This window comes from Nanorana parkeri, unplaced genomic scaffold (assembly GCF_000935625.1).
Source record: "Nanorana parkeri isolate BGI_ZX_2015 unplaced genomic scaffold, ASM93562v1 scaffold363, whole genome shotgun sequence".
NCBI classification, from domain to species: domain Eukaryota; kingdom Metazoa; phylum Chordata; class Amphibia; order Anura; family Dicroglossidae; genus Nanorana; species Nanorana parkeri.
This window is the reverse complement of record NW_017306631.1, coordinates 224,048-242,082: the sequence shown is the minus strand read 5'-3', so window position 1 is coordinate 242,082 and position 18,035 is coordinate 224,048. Positions and strand designations below refer to the sequence as shown.

Here is an 18,035-nt window from a genome sequence, read left to right as displayed (position 1 = left end):
ACCTAGATCCTCTCCCTGGCAGCAGGAACAACTGATCTGTAAATAGGAGGATGTGACATCACTGGCAGCTAAAAATAAGAATTACAAGAAAAGTAAGCACATTTATGATACATGGTTCCAGCAGTTTTCTTCCTCTGTTGGAGAGAGACCTAAATATATAAAAAAAATGTGCATCCTGGAGTTCTTCTTTAAATAAATGTACTATTTACAAGGATAAACGGAAACATATTGCCATCTTCAGGCTGCTGTGGTCTCTGCAAGAGGAGAGGTTTATTTGTAAACAAACCTGGTAACTTGCATGTGATCGCAATGTCATAGCTGTTATAAAAAGCACATGATTGGTAATCAAGCTAATTGGTTAAAAAAAACTAAACCTGGATCCCAAGCTCCCAACCACTGGTACATTTATTCTGAGGGTGAGGGGGAAACGTGGTATCTCGGGTCTGTTATGTTATATTGCCAAAATACCTATTGCTTTCACCAAGGCAATTTCTTGTTGCAATTATTAGGTACTTTTGTTCTCCTCTAGGTAATTTAAATAGATTTTTTTAACAGCATTGAGAAGTAAAGCTTGTCTACGCTACACATCAAGAAATCCAACTACCAGGTACTTCAGCTTTGATTAATTGAGATATGGCTAGCCTACTGTATATAGTACATTGTGTCCCCAGCACATAGGATTCATGCCCCCTCCATGGTGTCCCCAGTCCTCCAATAGCACACATGTCCATGACTCAGCCCCATCACACGCCTCTCACTGTGACACCCGGGTGGGCTGTGAATTGTAAAACGCAGGAATCGGCCAATAGAGCACAAACCGGCCCACTTAGCCGACCATGCCTCCCTTACAGCTCATTGGCTGGCTTCAACAAAGGCCAGTCCCTTGCTGAGGTCACGGGGGGGAGGGGCTCTAAACACTAGAGGGAAAAGCCTGCATTATCAACCTGTCTTCCCTCCTCTGCCATCTTTATGAAGACCACTCACATATCTTGGGATAACCTATCAGAAAGCCGGTGGAGTGTGAGAAAGCAGCTGGTTGAGGCTGCACCCTAGGCAACTGCCTAGTTTTCCTAGCAGCAGTGCCAGCACTGAATGAGCCCTCCAATATTTCACATGACAACACCCAATAATATATAGACTATGAGTATATGGTTACTACGTATTTTCTCCATAATATTGGACCAATAAGTGCACATATTTGAAAGTTACCATCAGTTAGAGACAGTTTGTCTAAATTTGATAACAAAAGAGGGTGTGTGGGATCAAAACAACAATTCACACTGCCTGGATTCTGTACGTTCACATCAATCCAAACATATTTGTCAGAATACACCTTGGCAGAGCTAATACATATAGCCTTTTGATGGCCATACATGGAGTGATTGCCCTAAAATTCTTTGTGAAATGAAAACTTCATGGTTCTTGAATTATTTACTATATTGGAACAACATATAAATACCAGTAATTCTGTTACATTCAAAAGTTTTGGTAACCCTTAAAGAGAGTTCCAGGATGCCTAAAACTAAAGTCAATTATATATAAAGCTTTATACTTCCTAATTGTTCTTGTGTGGATATGGTGAATGTTTTCTTGCACTAGACTATTCAGCAGCTTTTATTTTCAAATACAGGGGCTGACAGGCTACCATGGATCTTTTTGTCTCTGCATATTCTCCAAGTTTCTTGCTATACAGCTGTCCCACGGTCAAGCTCATTGATAAGAGCAGAGTGAACTCTGAAGATCTCCTGCCTTGTTGGAGACTGGTCTATGGATGATTTCTCACTTGTCTTCTCCTTGCCGTCTACTCCACAGTACCTAAAATCTCAGAGCACAGCAAGGAATACCAGTTATTCTTTTACTCACTGTCTTAGCTCATCAAGAAATATTTTTAATTTAAGGCCCATGTCACACTAGTGATCCTGTCACTGGCAAAAAGTCACCAGTGACAGGATTGCTTGATTGGGCAAAAAAACCTATTCACTGGCTTCTATTATGTTACTCCCTCACTGGCTATAATGCTACATAATGCGACCATTTGCTTTGCCCATAGAGGAAGCAACACTGTAGGAACAAGTGAATAGAGCTTGTCACTTGCGAATTGTTGCTGGGTCAGCACACTGGGTCAATTAGCAAAGTCAAACAGGAAGTCAATAGCCCTGTGTAAGCTGCTATTTCAATGCCTTGTAGCCAGAGGCGGCTCTAGAGTTTGCGAGGCCTTAGGCGAAACCTAAACATGAGGCCCCGCTCAGTCTCGCGGGTGGGAGCGTCTCACGGGCGGGAGCGTGCAGGACGAGCCGTTGCTGACTACGTCTCCGTCCATCTGCCCCTGACGATCCACCCTCCCAGCCAGATTTAACTCCGCCCTCCCAGCCAGATTGGGATCCTCGCACGGTGGATGGGAGGGGTGAGATGGCTTCCCAGTGGCTGGTGGGCGGAGCTCCAGAGGACCACTGGCTGAATGGACGGACCGAGGAAACAGATAAGCTCTCAGCCCTGTCGCTGTCAAACGGAGAGTGACGGCAGGGCAAATTAGGCGGCCGTGAGGCCCTCGGGGAGCGCGAGGCCTAAGGCGACCGCCTAATTAAAGAGCCGCCTCTGCTTGTAGCTTACAGAAGTCTGTACTTTTGCTCCCAGCAGCTGCACAGAGCAATGTGGAAAAAAAATAGAAGGTAGGTGTGTGCTACTGTGGAATGGGGCATTAAACTGAACCTGTTGCTTTTCCCTGTATGAGCAAACCACATGCTTACTTAAAGGCTTTTAGTATACAGTAACAGTGTAAGGAGTAAACTGCAGACATCACCTAAAATGGTAGAAATAGAGGCGCAAAGTGCCATACAGATGGTATATATAAAGAACACATCTGTTAATGGTTGTCAACTGTACTATTTCAAAGATCCATATCTCCTAACATGCAGCTTTTTAGCACAGATAACCACCTAAGCATATTACTCCATTTGATGGAGTGGGGAGCCATCCTTTACCACTAGGATCTTTAAAGGTAAAGAATTAAAAAAAAATAGCATATTTTAGATAGAACACTAATGGAATCCATAAACTCCTTAATAATCCACTTTGGGTGGAGCTAGGATTTTAAATTTGGCCATAGGAGTGTTTTGGCAAATCTTTAAAAGATGAGATCCAGCCACCCAAAATTCAAGCAAATTGGTTACAGATGCTGGTCTATATGATTATATATGCTGTTGACATATACTTGTTTGCTTGAAGTATAAAACATACATTATAGAATGTTATAAATCTCAGTCCTACAGCGCATGGAACCCATTCAGAAAACTTTCTTTTCAACTCACTTCTTTTTAAACAGCTTACGGAAGGAGCTTCGGAAACCTCCCTTCTGATCTGACCTGGGATGATGATCACTGAATGATGTTTGCTCAGTTTCATCTTTTTGATAGAATTTTGCATTTCCATCCATGTGGATTTCCTATAGGAAGAGCAATAATAATACATAAAAAGTCATTTTCATTTTAACATGCTTTACATGTACAAATATGCTATGTTCTATTTAGTGTCTACCTGCTGATATTTAGGCTATATACTAACTTTACCTGGCAGTTTACCAAGCAGATAGACTCTAGCCTTCAGGTGATCATATGAAAGATGCTGAATGTGCATGTATAATTCTATAGAAAGAGAGAGGGGCTCCCAGCACCAGCTTAATACTGGGGAAAACAATAGTATTAGACAGATAAATCATCCCCGTCAATTGATGCCTCTCCCAGTAAGGCTCAGCCAGGGGTGTCTGCAAAGGTTAAGGTCTCCTTAAATATGGGTGTTGCCCAATCCCACCACAGCTAGGTAAATAGGCAAATCTTAGATTATGAATGTAGGTACCTTTAGATTTTTCAGCAACTACAGCTTAACTGCCCTTTTAACTTCAATTTATATATGAAATACATTGGGGTCTATTCATGAAGAATTTACTGAGAAATTCACACACTGAATCCTTTACTAATATTCATCCAAGTATTATTCGATGGCATTCACCTGGCATTCCAGAAACACATTCACCCTATTTACAATAGGTTAAATATGATAAATACGCAGGGGGCCAATGTAGCAGCTGGTGAAAAGCTGTTAAACAGGGGTAGCAAACCTCCGGCCCTCCAGCTGTGGTGGAACTACAAATCCCATGAGGCATTGCAACATTCTCACAGCCATGACTCCCGAAGAGAGAGGCATCATGGGATTTGTAGTTTCACCACAGCTGAGGGGCCGGTGGTTTGCTACCCCTGCTGTTGAATCTCACTTGTCCAAAAAATACAAACAAAGGTATTTAACCTGCAGGTGAATCTGCCTAAAGAAAATCCCTATAGTGATGCAAATATATTTATACACAGTTTCAGCACCAGTAGATCTAAAAGTGTTTTTTTTAAAATGTATTCTCATGTAAACAATTTAAAAAAACAGTGTGCCCCCTCTCCACAGCTAACCACCTTGGTATGCCAGGCACGCAGACTGCTATTCCCAAGAGTGGCGAGTGTGCAGCCCCCCTGCCATGCTGATACCAGCTAGCATGCCCCTTGTTGATGGTCATAAGGCTTTTCAGCTCTCCAGTGCCCAGGATGGGTGGGGTGTTGGCAAGGTGGAGGGGGGTTATGTTCAACTTACCTGCCACCCATGGGGGTCAAATAGGTGGTCTCTTCTTTCCTCGTGAACTGGTTTTAGGGTTCCCTCAGACTCCTAACCAGTTCACTGTATGTGTTGGAAAGGAGTTAAAAGTAAATCAAACAGGGTTAATAATCCATTAAGAAATCTAAATGTTACTATAATTTATCATGCAGTTCAAGTTGTATCCAATGGCATTCCCCATATCAAATATTGAATGCAGAAGAAGAGGTCCCCCATCCACATTGCACAAACTCACGGAGTGCTTTTTTTACTGGGAAAATGTTCACTAATTTGGCCTAATACATAGGGTGAATGTTAACCACATGTTTGGGGTGAATGTTGGGTGAATTGCATATTCAGTTATTGCTAAATATACACCAATACCTTGCAATAGTATATATTAATATTATAAAGTTTTGTTTTATTTCCCCCTGTCTTGAGGAATAAAATAATATGATGCTAGTAATTGGTAATCAGTGAATCATACACATTTCTTTCATTTTTAATATACAAAAAGATATTTGAAATAAACACTGGTTATTATTATACAATGATCTGCAAAATAAATTAGCTTTTTATAGCTGTTAATTTCTCACTTCTTACCCCTAACAGGGATCTGGTATCTACATGCGGCGTCTGAGGATTGTAAAAGTGCCTGTGGGAGATGTGAGAGGAGGCTAATAAAGGATGGTACTGGGTGCTTTGATCCTGCTTGAACTGCATCCTATTGGCATTGGTGCTTCTTGTGCTGTACATCCTGGTAGCCAGTGCCTCTTGATTGCGAGGGAACTCCTTAAGAGATCGACTCAGAGGCTTGTTTTTCCCATGGATTCCTTCATGTCTGTAGCTACTATTACTCACAGGGGAAATGCAGCTTCTTGCCAAAGGCTGCTGAGAACGGTCAGTTTTGTTGGATTCAAGCGTGAAGTTGATTGGCTTCAAAAAGCAAATATCAAGGCTAGATTCAGAGGAACCTGCAGAATATGACTCAAAGAGAGGTCTGTTTTGAAATGTCTCTTCTTCATATGGAGTGGACACTCCTATAATTTCATCACCATACTCAAATTGTTCATAGTTAGTTGCAAAAGTACCATCGGGCAGAATTTTTTCTGTAGTTCGTATTGATTGTTCCATATCAAGCACTGAAGGATTACCTTCATATTCCATCTCTGGAATAGATTGTAGTGGGGCCACAATTGGACTGACTTCTTGCTCTGTCCTGCTAAAGGAAGCTGGAACTGATAGGTTCTCTGACCTGTCATGTTTTTTCCCCTCAGCTTCCCATTCTGATGTCTTTAATGGCTGTAAAGCTTCTACTGGAGTTTGTCTGCTCTTTTTCAGATGTGGAACCAGATGCCTTGAAAATAATACATAGTAAAGAACATTGTTACTACAAGAGCTGTATGTATGTTTGCTTTCAGATGCTATTAAATAGAAAACATCAGCTAAAACTGTTTTTCTAGCTTCAGATAGAATAGGGAAAATGTAGAACCTCTATATTTTTTTAATAATGTATTTTGCCCCACTGGGGACATTCCAACTCACTGTCCCAGAAACAACATTATACAAAAGGAAATTAGGGAAATCTTTATGGGTAATACATAATGGAAGTTCTTGCTTTTCTATACTATCTAAAACCAAAATAATAAGTTTGGTCTGTAGTTCCACTTTAAGAGAACACAGCCTATCAACTCCCTGGGGACTGCATACACCTGTATAACTTCTTGGGAAACTTAAAAAAAAACGAATAGGTCAGCCAACAAACTATCCAATTAGCGTTATACACTTTGTAAGGGACTTTATAAGGAATACATAGCTACTACAAAGTTGTAAGGTAATTAAAAATTATTTGGTAAGTGTGAGTTTAAATAAAAGCATGAACCCCAGCCTTTTAAAACCCCTATGAACACCTGGATAAAGTTATTGTTACCTCCTAAGTCTGACGCTACAAAAAAGTGTTACTTTGCTATTAAACCAAAAAACCCAGCTAGATTATTTGACTACTAAAGGACCTAAAATTTGTAAAATTTGCCTAAATAGCCATGGCAAGGCTCCCGGGATGAACTATGATCTTAGTGAGCTAATTTGTATTGAAGTTATAGTCTATCACGTGAGCGAGCTTGGAGTGGTGCCTAATTTACAACACAGACCATGGGGAACAAAAGCAACCACCCCCTAGAAGGAAGGACAGTGTCAGCACCAATTAAGAGATGATTTGAGGATCTACAGCCAAGTCATACACAAGTAGGCTACATTTTTGTTAATAGTTAGGGTACTTGAATGCATTTTTAAGATTTAAGTCCCGAGTTTAGAGTCACTTTGTTTTGTTAAAGTCTATTATAAGCTGTTACAAAATACTTTCTTAACAAATGTTGTGGACATTTTAAAGTTTTATACATATTTATGACAATTTAGTTGTTAATACACAGTGAGGGGAATTCATCAACACTGGAGCAGACAAAAACTGGAGCAGATGTGCATGGCATCCAATCAGCTTCTCTCTTCAGTTTGTTCAGTTAGGATTTGAAAATGAAAGAAAGAAGCTGATTGGTTGCCATGCACAGCTGCTTAAAGGGTTATTAAATCCTCAGCGGTTTTTGCATATATCTACTGCTAGCAAGTAGTAGATATATGCAAAGTTATTCCAAAAAAACAAAACCTTTTTCAATGGGTTAATACTTACCTGTGCCTCCGCCGCGCACTTCCGTCCGAACATCTGAAAATTTCTTGGGCGGCCTCAAAGGATCTTGGGGCGGGCACATGCGCAGTTCAGATGTTCGGCCGGGAGACGAGGTGAGACACAAGGTAAGTATATTGAGCAGCGTGCACCCGCACAGACTCCGTGGGACAAACAGGAGGACAGAGGAGTCAGCGCTGGATCGGAGACCCGCAGCAACGCTGGAGAGACAGCTACAGGAAAGAAGATCGGATTAAGAGGCATAATTTAAGGTAAGTCCTTACTGTAGCACTGTAAGGGGGGGACGGGGGACTTTAGCCTTTAATTTCACTTTAAGTTTTGATAAATTCCCCCCACTGTTTGTTATATTATTTAAAAAAAAACCTTTGGGGATGGGGGGTAGATGCTACTACTGATGAATTGTTAGGTCTCTTCCATTTATTATTTACCATGTCAGTGCATGTTTAATATTATAGCATCAGTGCATCTTTTTGTATAAAGATGAAATGTTTACATATGCAGAATATACAGTGTAGTTTCCAACGGTGTATATAATTTGATACCCTGTAGTATTCCCTTAATCAGGTTGGGTCTTTTGGTTTAATAGCATCTTTGATGTCAGTGAACCAAAACCTTTAGGAGGCACTTCAGTCACAAAGTTGTTATCTTAATAAATGGTCACTTTTCTTGTTGTAGTTCCAGTTTATATCACATTACATACGTAACAGCAGAAGTGATATTTCTGCTAGATAAAAGAAGCCAGTGCCAATTCAGTTGACCAGGATCTGCCTAATACTAAAATCACAGTTTGTGATATATTGACAAATCATATTTTATTTTCATATGGTAATCATATACATAAGTATATTGCTTTGCTCAGTCAAGTTGTAATGTGTAATATGCTTTTAAAAATAATAATGGCCCAAAGAATGTGGAGTATGTGTGCCAAATATGGATTTGATCACTTATCATAGATTGGCCGTAAGGTAAAATGATATAAGCAATCTACTGGTCACTAGCGGCAACAACTCCACTTCCTTTCCATTTTCTTTTCTCCATTTGTTAAAAATAGGAACTTGTGTTGTATTAGTTTGTTGCACACACAAATCACCAATATCGTTATATATTATAATTTACTTCACAGCAAATATTCATAACTTTATGTTTTAGCTAATTTTTATCGTTTTATGGGTTTGCACATTTAGATATATTTTTTATATTATGTATTTTGTGTAATTAGTAAGCAGCATTTTGTGCCCATGCATTTTCTAAGTCATATAAACACCTTTTCTATATTCTATTAAAAAAAATAGCAGTTGAAAATAACTCTTGGTTAAGCTTCCTGGAATGAAGTATTATCTCTCTTCAGGCAGCTTACATAACTGGTGTGTTGGAGTCTGGTGCCGATGAATAAGTCTGTAGGGTCTCATTAGACTGGGTTGGATTTTCCTTAACATTTGTTGAATTAGTCAAACCATGAGGAACTTCTTGGCTTGTGGCAGTGCAGTGTGATGCCAGACCTTTGTACAATTTAATCAGTGAGGACCTGAAAAGCAGAGCATCACTTAGTAAAATGTTGCAGGCATCAATATTTCTAGCAAGGAATAGCAAAACTCTGGCTAAACACTATGACCATGTAGTGCTGGAGTGCTTGGTCTGATTTACATGTGTCTGCATGTCTGTGAACTCTCGATGTGCTTTGATTTCCTCCGACAATACCAAAAACATACTACTAGGCTAACTAGGTCCTGTCAAAAATTGGCTCTATGTTTGTGCATGTCTGTATCATACATGGTACATTAGTCTCTAATACACTTTTAGGGGTATCAAATTAACTGAACAGTTCTATGTGTTGTGTAAAAAGCTGTTTATATACACACATACAGACATTGGGGGGAATTAGTCAAAACTGGAGCAGCAACCAATCAGCTTTTCTTTTCAGTTTGTTGTGTTATGCTTGAAAAAAACTTGAATAAAAGATAGATGCTGACTGGTTGCCATGGGCAACTGCTCCATATTCTCTCTGCTCCAGTTTTGATAAATTACCCTCATTGTTTTTATACTAATATACAGTATTTGGGACACAGATGAATAAAAGGCAAAATATTCAAGCAAGATTTAAAGAAGAATACCATGTATTAAGTGCTCATTTTTGTTTAGGTTAAAAAAACAACAAAGTTATACTCACCCAAAGCTCCTAGCTGGCCGGCTGTCACAGCGCTCTCTCCAGCCTGTCAACTTCGCTGCAGCACTGGAATGTTCCTTAGCATCCTCATGTCTATACACATAGAATGTGATGATTTACAGGACCTTAGACCGCTGCAGCGGAGGGGGAGAGAGGCTGGAAGGAAAAGTCTAAGAACAAGCTGGTTCTTTGGTTCAGGTGAGTATAACTTTTTTTTTTTAGCTAGACAAAAATTAGCAGGTAACCCTTGCAGTGTAAGGGTAGACCCACTTCAAGGATTAATACATTTTTTCCTGGATTTCTTCATTAAATAACACAGTTCATAATGAAGATTGGACAGATCCCTTCAATATAAAAGGCCTTCCCTTAGTTTAACAAAAATTGATCTTCATTTTTAAGCTTTAATTTCTCTCAGCGTTTATTTAGACCCCAATTCTGAAACTGAGATAGGCTATTGGCCATAATGAGGTATTTTTCTAATATTAGATTCACATTGAAAAGAAAATAGATTAACCTCCCTGGCGGTATTCCCGAGTGTGGCTCGGGGTTAATTTTCAGTACCAAGAGCGGTAACCCCGAGCCACACTCAGGATTGCGCAAAAGGGTCACTTACCTTGTCCCTACGAGCCGGCGCTGTCCTCTGCTGTGTGCGCCTGGCCGAAGCCGGCATTCGGCTTTCAGTTTCGTTTTTGGGCGTCACAGCGGGGGGCGGAGCCGGCGGGAAACTCAAAAGTGCAAACATGACATTTACACAGAATACACAGAATATAATGCAATCTGCTAGAATTACATATATTTATCATATCTTGGTGATGGATGCCGGCAGAGAGAGGAGGGGACAGTCACCAGCGGGATAAGGTATGCCGCAAGGTCCCTTCCTCTCTCCTGATACTGTCGGGCGTTTGGTCCATGACCGAGCGCCCGACTTTTCAGAGGGGGGTGACACCAAAATGACTGAGTCATTTTGGTGTCACCCCTCCAATGGTGTCACCCGGGTGCGGGCCGCACCCCCCGCACCCCACTTGTGACGCCACTGGTTGCTTGCATTCTAATGTCCCCACTAATACCAGAGCATTTTTAGCAAGGCAGAGGCAGCAATTATCTTAAACTTTATGGAAAAAAGGCAGATACCCCTAATGTCACCTGGAGACCCCAAAAGAAGCTGATGAAGCACAGATTTGCTTCATCAGCTTCTTCTCTCTGGCAGTAGGAGCCAGATGACTGACAGATGACTGACAGGTGAATGCGGAAGTGATGTAATACACATCACTTCTGCATTCACACTACAGAGGGAGATCAGCAAGGAGCTGACTCCCTCCCTCCTCCTCCTGACGCCCTCCCGAGCCGGTCCTGGGCCGCAGATGGGCTAGCGGATCCCCGGGATTAAAGGTGAGGGGTCAGGAGGGGGGAGATGGCGGCACTCGAGATTGGGATGGGGGGGCGCTCCGAAATTCACGCCATACAACCGATCGGTGGCTATAGAGCCGCTGATCGGTTGTATGTGAAACAGCCGTTAACGGCTGTAGTAACGAGCAGGTCTTTCCTGCACGTGCGCGCGTGCTAGGAGGAAAAAAATGCCGTCTGGCGATGGCAACCCGCGGATGGGAGTCTGCCGTCCGTCCGTTTTTTCTTAACGGGCGGACGGCAAGAGGTTAAAGGTTGTATTTAAGTGACTGAAAAATGTAGAAAGAATTTGGGAAAAAGGGGAAAAAGTGGTGTTTTTTTTTATACAGAACTGATAGTCTGCCTTTTTATTATTGTGTCTTCCAGGAGAATTAGTTCAGGCAGTTTGTGTTATTTATTGTCCTCATTTTAATCTTCCCATACTAAACTGTGAGAAAGTAAATAATGATTCGATTATTTGCCATGAATTAGACTACTAACTGAAAAACTAAACAATAATACAAGCAGGGACAGAGGGCTCTCTCCAGTCAATCTAACTAGTAATTTATCAACTGTACCGAGGTCAAAGAAATTAGTTGAACTTCAGGAATGAGCAATAATAACACTCTAACCACTAGCACCAATCTAAAATGTATGTACACGAATGCTAGAAGTGTAGCGAACAAATTAGAGGAGCTTGAACGTATGCTCTTTGAAGAGGACTTCGATATAGTGGGAATAACAGAAACTTGGCTAGACAGCTCACATGACTGGGCAACTAATGTACAAAGATACAACCTGTTTAGGACGGACAGGGTTGGTAGAAGGGGGGTAGGTGTTTGCATGTATGTGAAAAACAATCTAACTGTGCACATAAGAGATGACCTCACGACAGAGACGTGCAATGGTGTTGAGTCTTTGTGGCTAGAACAAGATAAGACTGAAGCTTGTTGTAAACTAATTGTGGGTGTGTGTTATAAACCTCCGAACATAGGGGAGTAGGAGGAGGCTTGCCTACATTCCCAAATAGAAATATCTGGGAAGCAGGGAAATGTTGTTATAATTAGTGATAGGCCGAACAACCCCGTGTTCGGTTCGAATTCGAACTTCAGAACATGGAAAAAGTTTGAATTTGAACTCAATGCAAGTCTATGGGGCTAGAACTTTGAAAATCAATTGTTCCCATTTTGAAGGCTTATATGCAAGTTATTGGCCATAAAAAGGGTATGGGGATTCAGTACATGTGGGGGACATGTATCAATGAGAAAAAAAACTTTTAAGAAAAAGATTACATTTAAAAAAAAAAAAAGCGTGTGCTCCCCCCTTCCAAACAATACCAGACCCTTTAGGTCTGGTAGGAATATTAGGAGGGACCCCATTTAAAAAAGAAAAAGCATGGGGTTCCCCCTAAAGTCATACCAGACCCTTAAGGTCTGGTAGGAATCTTAGGAGGGAACCTATGTAAAAAAACAAAAAGTGTGTGGGGTTCCCCCTCAATCATACCAGGCCATTAAGGTGGAACCCCACCCCCAAAAATGGTGATTCTACATCCTGCTTCTTAATCACTGGCTTTAATAGCATGGCCACTGTAGCCCAGGAACTGAGAGAGCATGTTCCATTTGAGGAGGACATTCCTACCATGCTGAGAGCTTGCAAGTGTATTATTACATTTGAAAGGCCCTTTTCACGTGGTGTAAGTCTCTCAGGCTTTACCCAAGGACCTCTGGTTAGTGCTGAGCATCATTAAGGGACAGATATTGACCTTGCCGATCTTGTTTCAATATAGCCCTTGGCCTAATATTCCTTGGTTCCTACCTTCATCCATTATCCCCATGTTAAAACTTCTGTGGTCCCATGGGACCCTAACTTGATACTCTGTCTTGCTCCTGGGTGGTGGGCTGTGCAGAGTCTCAGGTGGGCTGTGCAGAGTCTCAGGTGGGTTGCGGGGTCTCAGATGGCCTGTGCAGAGTTTCAAATGGGCTGTGCGGTCTCAGGTAGGCTGTGGGGTCTCTGGTGGGCTGTGCAGAGTATCAGGTGGGCTGTGCAGAGTTTCAGGTGGGCTGTGCAGAGTCTCGGGTGGGCTGTGGGGTCTCAGGTGGCTTGGTGGGGTCTCTGGTGGGCTGTGCAGAGTCTCGGGTGGGCTGTGCAGAGTCTCAGGTTGGCTGTGTGGGGTTTCGGGTGGGTTGTGCGGGGTCTGGGTGGCCTGGTGGGGTCTCAAGTTGTGCTTTGCGCTTTAAAAGCGGTTTAAACTTACCTGTGTCTTTCCCGCGCGCTCCCGTCTGAAAATCCGAAACTGCTCGGGCGACCGCATGATCGGATTAAGAGGCATCATTTAAGGTAAGTGCTTAATTTAACATTGGGGGGAGCGAAACATTTTTTTAACTTTAATGTCACTTTAACTCTATTGTTTCCCCCCTCCCTACCTGATTGCCCGCTCTGTCTCCGTGCAGCCTTCTGATCCTGATCACTGGAAGGACACCCTGTCTCCTGCAGGGCCCGCACTGAGACATGTACAGATCATTCAGGGCCAGGCAGAAACATATACATCTGAAAGGATGCCGGGGATGTACTCTTTGATAAAACATCGGCGTCTGCTCCAGACCTCACCCATGTTTTATCAAACAGGATATCCCCGGCATCAAAAAAAAGGGCAGTTAAATGGTAATGGGGGCAGTTGAAGACCAAAACCCCTAGACAACTAGTGATGGCCCGCGTTATTCTGGCGGCTCCTTTGGGGTGGTGAGTGCTACACAGGCTAGTGAGCTCTCTGTCCTGGCATGAATACTGCAAAGTCAGGTCCATGCTTTAGGGGAAGGATACATGGGAAAGATGGATGTGAGTATTGAGGGGTAGGATTTCACTGATAGAGAATGCTCTGTTCAGCTAAGTTAAACACAGGAGGCAGAATCCCCCAATGATAAAGCTAAAGTGTCACTTAGGCTTTAATACTATAATATAATACTATATTATAGGATAAAGGATAAGATTTAGAATAATTTTCATTTTATACAAATAAATAAAAGATATATAGCAGTGATCATTATATTTGATCTAAGTTTAAGAACATACTTCTTCAGTTTTCTCCTCTTCTGTATAAGCAGGTCCTCGTTATACTGGAACAGAACACTATAGTGAGAGATAAAAATACGTAGGCGCTGGACACACACCAACAGCAAGTAATAATCTGGGTGGTCCTGCTCTGTGTACTTTAGAATATTCTGGACAGAAAGGGGGAAAAAACAAAATCATAAATCACTGTAAATATTTAACTATAACACAACGGTAGCCTAGCATGACATTTTGTTTCATATAACTAGATTGAATCAAGTTACACTTGCTTTATAATTGTAATTATTCATTTTATATTGTAAAGAAGGGTAGCGAAAAAATACACTTTGCAAATAGTAAATAGGAGATGCTGGGTGAAGTCAATGAACAAAGTATGTCAGCCATCGCTGTTTTTAACATTCCAGCAGTATTGGGAAAATGTCAGTTGTGCTGGGAGTCTAGCAGAAGCAGAACTATCATGCGTGGTATCCTTATTAAGGATAAAGATCTGGATTTATTTATTTTTTGCCTGGGGTGCACACCACTTTTTATGTGCCCCCCTGAAACGAAACAGACCACTTGCTCTGCAAAACAAAAAAAAAGGCAATAAAAAAAGTGTGGGGGCCCCACACACAAAAAAAATGGAGTTCCCCAAAATTCATATCAGTCCCTTATCCAGGCATGTACCCTGGCTTGACAGACAAAAAGGGGGCACCAAGACATGCCCTTTTGACCCACCAACACAAATATGATGACTCGCTACAAAATGCATTTCCCCAGCCAGCATGTAAACAAAGGGCCCAAGGATGCTGGCTGACGTCATGACCATGTTTGGTTAATGATGCCATCTGGAATACCCGGCCAGTGTGTTGATATTCAGCAGCCAGTTGGGGAAATGTAATTTACGCCCTGAGTGTAGTGTGAGAGGATCGACGTTGCGTGCTTGTGATGGCGTGTCACGTGGCATTGTTTATCATGGTTGACAATGGATCTAATGTATATTGTCTTTTTAATAAAATACTTTTTCAATGCTATAACTTTTCAACCTTAGAAAGCCTTTACATTAGACAGGCAAATAGCGTTTTTAGAAGAACTTTTTTCTCTCATTAGATGGCCTTTAATTATAATTTGTGATCACATGAATAGTTTATTTAAATATAAACATCCTAGTATTTTATATATAAAATATAAGTTTCATTAGTCTTACCTGCAGGAGAATAAGATATTCTGGGATGCGCTGAACTACATGAAAAAGTAGAATATACAGATCTGACTTTATGTCTTCTTCAGCCTATAGGGCAAAAAATTCAAGAGGATTTAATATAGATTTTTTGGTGAACAAAATGTGCAGTTTTTGAACATAGGTAAATAACAATTAGACACTCTCTTCTGATTCATTCTGGTCATTTAGAACCAATCTGATTATATTTGGGCCATGTCTTCTAGGGCTCATCTAGGCAAAATAAGCTAATTCCCCAGACATAGGGATAACTATAGATCTAATGGGTACACAAATCTGACCATGCAGAGTGCCATCTCCTGTATAGGTATTCCAGTGGCTGCAGTGGTTGAAGTAATTTTGAAATCACTACATCTGGATATATATACACACCATTTTCTATGCCAGATCTCTTAGCTTAATGTATTCTTAATGTATTCTGAAAGTTTGGCATTGGTACCAAACATGCAGATTATTCAGATCTGGTAGAGATCTTGCAGTGTTTTTTTTATGAGGCCAGTCAGTAAGATCAATTTACTGTATATGTTTATGGAAAGCTGATAGGGCTGCAACTAACGATCATTTTCATAATCGATTAGTTGGAAGATAATTTTTTTTTATTAATCAACTAATCAGATTTTTTTTAAAATACCATCTTTTATTTAAAATACACAAATGGAGTTTTACAAACATAAATTTTACTTCATAATAAAACTGCATGCACAATATTTTGTAATTGCACGACATTGGAACGCACGGCATTGCAGTACTGTGCGCTCCAGTGTGGGCAGTAACTCTGCAGATTGGAAGCATGTTTGGGGTGCCATTGAAATGAATGGCACCGCAACGCACATAACACAGCAGAATTTGTCACGCCAAAACGAAAAATTACTTTTTTCCCACCTTTTTCATTTCTTTTTAAATAATTGTTTGTATTATATTAGACATTTTAATTAGTTTTATGGATTTAAAATAATCTGAATTGAAAAACTCCAAGCCAATATAATAAAATAACCACAGTTTTATTTAAAATAACACACCAAGATTGAACAAAAAATAAAATTCTATCTATCTATATACATACATACATACGCCCAGGCATCAGTTTGGAGTCAGCCATGAATGTTGGTCCGAGAATTATTGCTCTGTTTGGCGCACAGGGTGATACCTGACATGTGTAGCGCAGTCATCGTTTTCATATGTAGGTGCACCCGACTTGTGTTTCCGTTAGTATGCGTGCGTTCGCGAGGGGACTTAATTTTATTTAACCACTTGACTTCCGCCCGTTGTGAAAAAACGGATGTACGGCAAACTTACATTGGCCGGTTGCCGTAAATAGATGGCTTTTTTTTTCTGTGCGCACGGGCAGAAAAAGCACGTCCATTGTGAGGAGCCGTTACCGGGTGTTTGACATACAAACGATCGGCGGCTCTATAGCCGCCGATCGCTTGTATGTTGTAGCTGCACGCTCCCCCTCCCTTCGGGTCCTGCTGAGCAGACAAAAACAGGAGCAGTTGCCCATGGCAACTAATAAGCTTATAGCTTTAATTTTCAAAGCTTAACTGAACAAACTGCTCCAGTCTGCGACAAGACGCTCAGATGTGAACATGGCCATAGAAATTAATGGGGGGTTTTTTGGTGTGTTTTTTTTTTCCAGGCAGAAAAAGCACTACAAAACTCTGTGTTTATTTTTTATTTATGAAAGATTTTTTAGGATAAAAACAAGGCATACATACATATAAAAGTTTTGGTCGGTAGGCAGTTAATGAGAGATTCTGTTGACAATAGGTAAATAAGGGCGGATTATGCAATTCTATCTCGATTTACAGCTTTATGAATCAATGCATATACGCATTTCTGTTATAACTAACATGTCTTGTTTTCATCTGGAAATAATTCACTGTCCCATGCCTATTAAGCATAACTTAAAGTGACATTAAACCCTCAGATTTTTTAACATAAAACAATACTGTAATGTGTGTCTTACTGTAATCCATGGTTGTTTCCCCTTCTCTTTGCTGCTCTTGTCTCTGAAATGGAAACATGGTGTCTGTGTGTAGGTTCACAACCTGAGCCAGCACTACAGGAAGAGGCACTCGGCTGCAAAGGGAAGTTCTCCCCAAGCATGAGAAGAGATAAGGATTTAAAAGGAAGAGCAGCAAAGAGAAGGGAAACAACCATGGATTACAGTAAGGCACACATTACAATATTGGTGTATGTTAAAAAATCTGAGGGTTTAATGTCACTTTAACTTAACTGATAAAGAGGAATAGAAGAAAAGAAAGGGAGAGAAAAGGGAAGAGGTAGAAAAAGATAGTCTTCCAGCGTATTCAACTATGCAGATGGACAGAGTCAAGTCATCACCTCGGCTGCTTCACCGCAGTTCAATGATATCTATGTTTGCTTTGTCCCAAACACAGATCTTAGACGTGGGCAGTGAGTCTATTATTGAGCCGTGCCGTCAAAAACACCATAGCCTGGGGGGAACACCTAGATGTTTTATCGCACATTAATTTCAATAGCCCCCATTCACACCTAGGCTTTTTGTCGCAAGCTGCAAAACGCCTGTCGCTCAAAAGAGTTCCTGAGCTTCTTTGGGGCATTTTGCAGTGTGTTTGGCCCCATAGACTTCAATGGAAAAGCCTAAAAATGCATTTTGCATATTTTTGTGGGCATTTCCCCATTGACCGTAATGTCTTTGATCTGCCAGCCAAGATGCGTGTCTTCCTGTGTGCGCGTCTAATGCAGGTAAAAATGGGCAAAAACTACGCTTGGCGGAAAGGCTGACGTCTAGGTGTGAATGCAGGCTTAATGAGGGCTTAGGTTATTGGAAGATGTCAGCATATTAACCCCTTCGTGACTGACGACGTACAGAGTACGTCGCCAGAGTCCCG

General features: G+C 41.1%; 1 protein-coding gene across 1 annotated transcript in view; it reads right to left on the bottom strand.

Moving 5' to 3' along the window:
* Positions 1 to 1,685: 1,685 nt before the first annotated feature.
* The window catches only part of ARHGEF33 (Rho guanine nucleotide exchange factor 33), a 16,922-nt gene continuing 572 nt past the window's right edge, over positions 1,686 to 18,035 (bottom strand). Inside the window, exons 2-7 of the mRNA XM_018558844.1 lie at positions 15,130 to 15,213; positions 13,944 to 14,092; positions 8,685 to 8,852; positions 5,233 to 5,986; positions 3,309 to 3,442; positions 1,686 to 1,815 (exon numbers count right to left, since the gene is read on the bottom strand). Of these exons, the coding sequence (XP_018414346.1) occupies positions 1,686 to 1,815; positions 3,309 to 3,442; positions 5,233 to 5,986; positions 8,685 to 8,852; positions 13,944 to 14,092; positions 15,130 to 15,213 (1,419 nt within the window). The remainder of the gene's footprint in view (positions 1,816 to 3,308; positions 3,443 to 5,232; positions 5,987 to 8,684; positions 8,853 to 13,943; positions 14,093 to 15,129; positions 15,214 to 18,035) is intronic.